At 37.4% G+C, this 9,243-nt stretch overlaps 1 protein-coding gene and 1 long non-coding RNA gene across 3 annotated transcripts; both read left to right on the top strand.

Annotated features, from left to right (window-relative positions):
- Window positions 1-1,336: 1,336 nt before the first annotated feature.
- Window positions 1,337-6,464, top strand: LOC112139886. The gene is made up of 8 exons (XM_036210935.1): window positions 1,337-1,343; window positions 1,443-1,688; window positions 4,354-4,611; window positions 4,695-4,964; window positions 5,080-5,391; window positions 5,483-5,746; window positions 5,904-6,146; window positions 6,248-6,464. The coding sequence occupies exons 1-8, from the start codon at window positions 1,337-1,339 to the stop codon at window positions 6,427-6,429; spliced, it is 1,782 nt and encodes a 593-aa protein (XP_036066828.1). The 3' UTR covers window positions 6,430-6,464.
- Window positions 6,465-6,553: 89 nt separating this feature from the next.
- Window positions 6,554-8,246, top strand: LOC112139885. 2 transcript variants are annotated; one of them, XR_004947436.1, is made up of 5 exons: window positions 6,554-6,617; window positions 6,845-6,916; window positions 7,108-7,477; window positions 7,562-7,624; window positions 7,696-8,246. It is a non-coding gene; the product is annotated as an uncharacterized LOC112139885 (long non-coding RNA). The 2 variants fall into 2 exon arrangements; XR_004947435.1 differs by lacking the exon at window positions 6,554-6,617 and having other exon boundaries at window positions 6,729-7,477.
- The last annotated feature ends 997 nt before the right edge of the window (window positions 8,247-9,243 follow it).

Here is a 9,243-nt window from a genome sequence, read left to right on the forward strand (position 1 = left end):
GTTGTAGATGCTGAGTTGACTATTGAACCCAAATGGTCAACTTTTTATATTGGAGAATCTGTGACCTTCAAATGTGACATGAAGGAAGAAAGAGCAGAAGACTGGAAATACACATTGAAGAAACGTGATTGGACACCTTATTCTGATGTCCCACACCAACATTTAATAATAAAACCTCTGTATAAACGTGACAGTGGTGATTATCAGTGCTGTGGACACAGGAAGAGTTCAGATTATACAAAGTGCAGCAATAGAGTCTCTATACATGTATCAGGTAATTTATTATTGTTTTTCACATGAGTCATTTTAAATGACCATTTAAACAAACACACTTAGTATTGAACAATCTAAAGCATGAATTTAGAATGTATTATTATGCAAATGTAATTTCTTATTAAATAAATGCATTATTATGCCTACATGTATAAAATATGCTTACAAATGCTACTTATGATTGAAATGGGTTTGTTATTCATTTCAGACAGACCCAGATCGAGATTGACAGCAGGAACAACAGCTGTGTCAGTAGGAGACAGAGTGACACTGAGCTGCTCTGTGGAGAAATCTGCTGGTTGGAAATATGAGTGGTTCAGAAGAACCTCACACACCTCTGAATACAGAATCAATGATGGAGAAAATGGAAACATCAGAGTCTCACAAGGAGGAATCTACAGATGCAGAGGATCTAGAGGAGAACCAGCCGTCTACTCTGATAAAAGTGATGCAGTCACCATCAGCATAACCTGTGAGTGACTAAACTTCATTTTCCTAATCATTTGTTTTAACATCAAAATATGTCTGATTGTTTTATTGTTTTTAAATGTGATGTAAACAGTTTCCAACAAAGTGAGTGTGACCCAAAAACCCAGCTGGTCTCAGATGTTCAGAGGAGAGACGATCACTCTGACATGTGAGGTTCAGGGAGGTGAAGGAGTTCAGTGGGAGTATGAATGGAGAACACCTCAGTCACAGACATTCAGGACAAACAGGAAAGACTGGACATTCACAGCTTCCATCAGTGGAGACTACAGCTGTAAGAGCAGACCCACAGATGATTCCTATTCTGCTACAAAGTGGAGTGAAGCTGTCAGGTTATCTGTTTCAGGTAAGAATTTTATTTTAAGCTGATTGTGAACATTTTTATTTTATAATGACATTAACAAAGATAACTTTTAAGAACATGAAGCTAAGTTATGGTATTCTTCTTCTGAAAATGTTATCTATAAACAAATAAGAATAAAAAAATTAGGAGTATTGTTTTTTAAATACAAACGTTTGCAGCAATATTAATAAAAATAATATAACATAGTAATCATAAAAATAATTCTTTACAAAGATGGCCAGTTTTTTGCTTTCAACATTAAATAATCAGTTTCACATTTTCCAGTATTTTTATTATTTCCTCAAAAAAAGTTTATGTATTTATTTTTAATCTCTTCCAGATAAGCCAAAGGCTCAGCTAATTAGAAAAGGAAGAACTCTGAGCTGTTCTGTGAATCCATCATCATCTGGTTGGAGTTATTCTTTTTACAGAGGAGAGAAAAACGATAAACTGCTGACAGTGATAAATACTGATTATCATTTGAATAGAGAAATTAAAGATTCTCAGGGAGGAGTTTACAGATGCAGAGGAGGAAGAGGAGAACCAGTTTATTACACAGAGTTCAGTGATCCAATCACTGTTGATGGTGAGTTTCTTTGTGTTTTCTTGGTTCTTTATTGAAATAATTATCAGGAAAACTTCCAGACCTTTAAGAAGTTCAGACATTCACATTTATTAGTCATAGAAGTCGCTCACTGTTCATCTGAGGAGCTTCTTCAGTTCTGACTGCTGGTGAGGAAGTTCAGTTTATTTCTGTTCTGAACTTCTTCAAGTTTTGACCCAAAAATTAAACAACTAGACATCATAAGATCAGATGTAAACGTCAAAGATCCAGTTTGGATCAGGATGGTGGATTAATGTCTCATTACTTGATGAGTCTGCATGTGATTCAGTGATGCTGAGTCTGATTACTGATCTATCATTGTTTGTCAGTTTTAAATTTGAGTTCAGATTTCTGGGAAAAGAGTTTAAGGAAGACAGAAAAAGTAGGGCTTGGTTGAAAAAATGTATTAATCGATTTGAATCGATTTAAGTTTAATAGATCAAGAATCGATTATCAAAAGACAAAATTGATTTAGCTCATGAAGCTAAACTCCGCTAACTTGATGCTAACATTTAATGGAATTCCCCATAGGACGGCTAACGGTAACGCTCGGTCAACCTAAAAAATTGCTGACTAATTGAAGAATCTTTATAAACTCACAGGCATGAAATTTTCCAAACTCTTTTAAGGATATATTTTTAAAAGAGACAATTTGTGGTCCAAAACATCGTTTTTTTCCTTTATACTGTTATCTTCTTGAATAAGGTGTACTTCTATAGCGTGATCGCCACCTAGTGGCCAAAACTGAAGCCCCCTCCAGGAGAAACAGCACTGTTTACATTGTTAATGAAATGAACCTTTTGTTAGAGCTTCTCCTTTTGAGAATCCATGTAGCACTGTATGCTATTACCAATTTCAATATTTCACTGATACATGTTACAATATGTGAACTGTATCAGATTAATATAAATATATTCAAATTATATAGTAGATTATTAATGTATTTCTAAACACATTTGTATAGATGTGTAAACTCATAATTGAATTGAATGAAATTAAAGAACTGAAAAACATAGGAATCGAATCGATTCAGTGTCTTGTGAATCGAATCGAAAAAGCCCCCCCACACACACACACACACGTTTCCCCATTTATACATGCACTATATTAACCAAAAGTATCGGCTCACCTGCCTTGACTCACATATAAACTGAAGTTCCACCCCATTCCTAACCCATAGAGTTTAGTATGATGTTGGTCTACTTTTGGCAGATATTCCAGCTTCAACTTTACTGGGAAGGCTTTTCACAAGGTTGAGGAGTGTTTATAGGAATACTGGACAATTTTACCAAGAGGGCATTGGTCAGGTCACACACAGATGTTGGTGGATAAGGCCTGACTCTCAGTCTCTGCTATAATTCACCCCAAAGGTGTTCTATAGGGTTCAGGTTAGGACTTTTTGCAGGCCAGTCCAGCATCCACACCAGACTCTGTCCTCCGTGTGTTTCTGGATCTTGATCTGTGCTCTGGTGTACAGTAATGTTGGAAGAGGAAGGGCTGCTCCAAACTGTTCCTACAAGGTTGGGAGTATGGAATTGTCCAGAATATTTTGGTATCCTGAAGCATTCAAAGTTTCTTTCATTGGAACCAAGGGGCCAAGCTCAACTCCTGAAAAACAAGCCCACACCATCATTCCCCCTCCACCAAATTTCACCCTTTGCACAATGCAGTCCAAAATGTACTGTTCTCCTGGCAACCTCCAAACCCAGACTGGTCCATCAGATTTCCAGATGGAAAAGTGTGATTCATTACTCCAGAGGAGGCGTCTCCACTGCTGTAGAGTCCAGTGGCAGCGTGCTTTACACCACAGCATTTGATGCTTTCCATTGCACTTGTGTGGACTGATGCAGCTGCTCGGTCATGGAAACCCATTCTACGAAGCTCTCTGCGTACTGTAGTTGGGATAATCTGAAGGTTACATGAACTTTGGAGCTCTGTAACAATTGACTGTGCAGAAAGTCGTCAACTTCTTTGCACTATGAACTTCATCATCCACTGACCCCTCTCCTTCAGTTTATGTGGTCGACCACTTGGTGGCTGTTGTACACATACCACTTTATTCTGTTATGAAAGAGCTGACAGTTGACTGTGGAATATTTAGGACATTTCATGACTGGATTTGTGGTACAGGTGGTGTCCTAAGACAGTTCCAAGATGGAATTCACTGAACTACTGAGAGGAGAACTTTCTTTCAGTAATGTCTGTAAAAACAGTCTGTATGTCTGAGGGCTGGATTTGATATACCAATGGCTAGGCCAAATAATTAAGACACCTGATTGTGATAATCTGGATCTGTGAGCCAATCCTTTTGGTTATATAGTGTAGATGACTTCCTTGAATCATCTGTCCAGAATGTCTTTATTGTCATCTTCGGAGTGTATTGTCCTCCAGGTGAACTGCTGAGTCATGATTCTGATGTTCTAGTTCTTCTGTCTGTGCCATCTTTTTTGTGAAGTTCAGCTCACTCCTGGTTACACGGAACACCAAAGACGTCATTGTTCTACCTCTTCCTCTGTGTTTTGAAAGGATAGGTGTATGTTGAAAATGATGCTTTGTTTCTTTTTTTCTTTTTTAATTACTAAGAGAATGTCATTAATGCAAAGAAACTCATCATTTGAAAGGTTAATCTCAGTATTCTTATCATCAGACAGATCCAGACTGACAGCAGGAACAACAACTGTGTCAGTGGGAGACAGAGTGACACTGAGCTGCTCTGTGGAGAAATCTGCTGGTTGGAAATATGAGTGGTTCAGAAGAACCTCACACACCTCTGAATACAGAATCAATGATGGAGAAAATGGAAACATCAGAGTCTCACAAGGAGGAATCTACAGATGCAGAGGATCTAGAGGAGAATCAACGATCTACTCTGATAAAAGTGATGAAGTCACCATCAGCATAACCTGTGAGTTTGTCCAATAGATCATGATGTTAAATGTTATCAGTCAGCTGTTATAATTTCATTTTTAATTTTATGTTTATTTTCAGTTTCCAACAAAGTGAGTGTGACCCAAAAACCCAGCTGGTCTCAGATGTTCAGAGGAGAGACGATCACTCTGACATGTGAGGTTCAGGGAGGTGAAGGAGTTCAGTGGGAGTATGAATGGAGAACACCTCAGTCACAGACATTCAGGACAAACAGGAAAGTCTGGACATTCACAGCTTCCATCAGTGGAGACTACAGCTGTAAGAGCAGATCCACAGATGATTCCTATTCTGGAACAAAGTGGAGTGAAGCTGTCAGAGTATCTGTTTCAGGTAAATTGATGGATTTGTTTTTGTTCTGCATCGAAAGACTTTTTAAACATTAACATTTTCTAATAACTAAGTACATGACATGCATAAATGAAGATTAATAATATCTCTCTATCAGACCTCAAACCAGAACCTGTCCTGAGAGTGTCTCCACGGTGGTCGAGTCCTGGATCCTCAGTGACTCTGAGCTGTGAGGTTGAACATGTGTCTGCAGGATGGAGCTTCTACTGGTATAAAGCTGTTCCTGATCTATCACACAAGTCTGGCTCTTACAGCTATGAGCTGCTGCCTGCTAGCTCCAATGGGACTGCAGACAACTCCTACATCATTCATGGACAGACACACACAGCAGGATATGTGTGCAGAGCTGGAAGAGGAGAGCCACACGTCTACACTCTTTACAGTCAACCTCACTTTGTCTGGTCTGGAGGTCAGACTCAGGATTCTTGAGTCATTTCAAAGGTTTCTGTTTTTAGTCAATCCAGCTAAAGTGTGCTGATCTTCCTCATGTTTGTGTTCAGATCTTCATCCATCAGCGTCTCTCTCAGTGAGTCCTGACAGAGTCCAACACTTCACCTCTGACTCGCTCTCACTGACCTGTGAGGGAAACTCTGCTGAGTGGAGAGTCGGCAGCTTTCTGCTTCCTGACTTGCTGTCATTCTGTTCTGACTGGGGAACAATGAATGGATCAACATGTCATGTTCAGAAGATCCAGTCCAGTAATGCAGTGTTCTGGTGTGAGTCTGGATCAGCTTTCAGCAACGCAGTCAACATCACTGGACACAGTGAGTGGAAACATGTTTGGATTCCTTTTTTGAGCTTCACTTCCACACAACTTGAATCTGGATTGAGATGATCAACTGGATGTCAAAGCAGAATGAAGCAGACAATGTCAAACATGTGCTGATGATCTGTGATGAGGATGAATGTGGATGTTTCCAGATGATGATCTGATCCTGCTGAGTCCTGTCCATCCTGTGACTGAGGGACATTCTGTTACTCTTGGCTGCAAGTGGAGGACAGAAAATCTTCTTTCTAAAGTGTTTTTCTATCAGAATGACACATTAATCCAAAGTGAGAGCAGAGTGGAGATGATCATCCCTGCAGTGTCAAAGTCACATGAAGGCTTCTACAAGTGTCAGTCCTCAGGAAAAGAATCTCCACAGAGCTGGTTGGCAGTAACATGTCAGTAAATCTTTCCAGTTGTTCTCAGCATGAACAATAACAGCAGCATTTAGTTCATGAATGTGTCACTAAGTTTGATTTAAATCCATGATGTGTTCCAGCAGCATCCAGACCTGACAGCTCTTCACTTCCTGTTCTGTTGATTGTTGGACCAGTTTGTGTTTTTTTACTGATGATTTTCCTGCTGATGTTTTATTTGTACAGAAAGTCAAAAGGTGAGATTTTTTTCTTTAAAAATCATTTTGATGATTATATGATTTCTCAGTTTTGCTGTTCATCATAGAAACATGTGATGTTTTCATTTACAGATTCAAGCTCCATCAGGTTGGTACCTTTTTCTTTTATTGATTGATGTCTTTGTTCATTTAGTCATTGATTTCTTTTATCTCAGCAGGTCTGATGATCAAAATCAGAATATTGATCCAGATGAGACTGATGCTGAACACAACAGATATGCTTCTCTGCTCCAAGGTCAGCCTGAATTCTGACTTTTTAACATCCTTTACTATTTTTGTAGAAGAAATAATCTAATGAACAAGTTGGAAAGATTTGCTGTTGATGTATTCCATAAGTTTGACTTCAGAACAAATGAACTGAACATGAAAGTTTCATGTCTTTATATCTGATCTGTAAACTGATGGAAAACATTTTGTTCCTAGAAAAGTGTTGATTGTGTCTTTGTGTGATTCATTTTTTAGGTGAATCTTCTCTGTATGAATCATACAAAGATCCTGAAGAGATTCAAAATGATCCAGAAGATGAAAACAAAGGTAGAATGATAGAATCAGTCAAGAATAAACACATTTTTCTGTTCATTTACATATAAATTATTGATCTGTGGTGCAAAAATGACAGATTTTCTCTATCAGACATATAAGAAAAAAAGAAGAAAAAGAAAAAAATATTTAATTCAAATTAAGATGAGACCAGAAGAAAATATAATAAATGATGGATGTTTCAGGTGAATCCAGGAAGATTACATATTCTTCAATCAAGCTGAAAGCCATCACTAAGAAAAGTGAGTAAATAAACCCATTTATTGAACATTTATGATGGATTTATTGAACAGTTGAGTTTGATCAAATGTTGTTCTGACAGAAAAGAGACAGAAACCAGCAGAGATGATAGTTTACTCTGATGTGAAGACAGGAGCGTCTGCAGGTAAGATCTGCCTCTACATGGAAACATGTTCTCCATCCATGCAGCTGTGTCTTTAGAAACGACAGACTGTCAGCTTCTGGGATGTTTGCTGTGACAACCAAGAAAATCTGGATGTTGTTTTCTTTTAGATGGCAGTCGGCTGTATGCACAGATGATGAAGAGAAACAAAGGTGAGTCAAGTCTTCATCTTTTTTTTTTTTTATCTTTACTGTCTTATTTTCCTTTATATTCCTAAAATGTTATTTTCTTACCAGGAAAATCCTCTCATTCAGCTGATGAGATGCTTTACTCTGAAATCCAATAAGGACCAGCACTTGGTAAGTTTATATTTAGTTCTTTAGTGATCAAATATGATCTAAACCTGATGCATATTTGTCTTTTCTTGTAGATCCACAGAACCAGCAGCATCCAACAATCTGATGGAACAAACGTCTCACCTGTAGGGGGCGCTGATAAGAGCAGCTGTGTGTTTGCTGGGATCCAAATGTTTTCCTCTTTAGTATTTTTGCTCAGTTTTGTATTTCAAATGTGAGCCTTACAGTTTCCTTAAAGCTTTCTGGATTGTTGGAGTTTTTCCAACAGTAACATCAACCAGGTCTGTAGCTGCTTGTTGAACTGAACTCTGCAGAAGAAGAGTGAGGCCTTTTATAGTCAGGCTTTGAAACAATTCTTCTTTAATTACTTTTTGTGTTTTTCACCTTCTGAATAACATTTTTTTTTTTACTTTTGTTTTTAAGTTCTAATTATGCGTGATGTAACCAAACAAATTTCATGTTTTGAACTTATGTAAAAGCATTCCCATTGGTGTTTTAACAAGGGTTATGCTGTTTTTAGTAAAAAAAAAAAAAATTGTGTTGGTTTCTAGGACATAACTTCGGCAGAGCAGCAGGAGTTCTTTAAACATTTGTCTTTACGTTGTTGTTGAGACTGCTGACACTGATTCACAACAATTTTAACAAAGGAATACTTAGAAATGCAATTTTAATCTTAATTTACTTTATATATGTTCTCCATCTTTAGAAAATTACTACAAGAACATGTTAAAAACATTTTCATTGTAGTGAGTCTTTAAACAGCTAACAGATAAGGAAAAATGCAATATAATTAACAAGTCTTCAAAGAAAATTACTTTTCTGGGCTTTAAAAAGACCGAATAGTTTGTCTTTTTTTAATCTCTTGCTATTATTGGATTAAAATCTCTTACTTTTTTCATTTAAAATTCAAAATGTATATACTTTTAAGGTTTAAATTGTGTGATAAACATATATTGTGTGGCGTTACCTCTACACTTTGGACTTCACACCCATCAGGCTATGCGGTCGTTGAGGGTGTGGCCTGATTGCTACGTACATATATATGATGACTTACCCGCCTTAGTTGAGTTGGCACATGAATGAATAAAGCTTCATGTTCTGAAGATAAAGAAGTCTCCTTTCCTTCATTGCCACAGTTGTAACATATATACTGTATGCGTGTGCATTTATTTTTACTGCATGTTTTTTAAATCATTTTTATATCAATTAAATATTATTTTACTCTTTAAGTTTTGTGTGTTCATCATTTATATTTTTGTGTTTCTGTGATTTATTATTTTAATTCAGTTTTTTCTATGAGCTGATGAGGTCATTCAGGAGCCAAAGATCAACAAGCTGCTTAATTTCCTGAACTGCACGAAATGTTCATCATTAATGTACAGACATACAGAAAATCAGAATCCCCTCAGATATTCTGTAGGGATGATTCCCTCTGAGAAACTGAGTGTGATGCATTCCCTGAACTTGTGTGTGATTTTTGACCACAATATTATAACATAACAAACGATAAGTTCTAGTTTTAGACAGTTAGATGTTTTAGTGCTGTCATGGAGCAACCTGCTGCTACCGTCTCCAGTCACCAGAGGGAGCGCTCACCAGAGTTCTGAGCTCAACACCTGCCA

Source organism: Oryzias melastigma, unplaced genomic scaffold (assembly GCF_002922805.2).
Source record: "Oryzias melastigma strain HK-1 unplaced genomic scaffold, ASM292280v2 sc00313, whole genome shotgun sequence".
Classification (NCBI taxonomy): domain Eukaryota; kingdom Metazoa; phylum Chordata; class Actinopteri; order Beloniformes; family Adrianichthyidae; genus Oryzias; species Oryzias melastigma.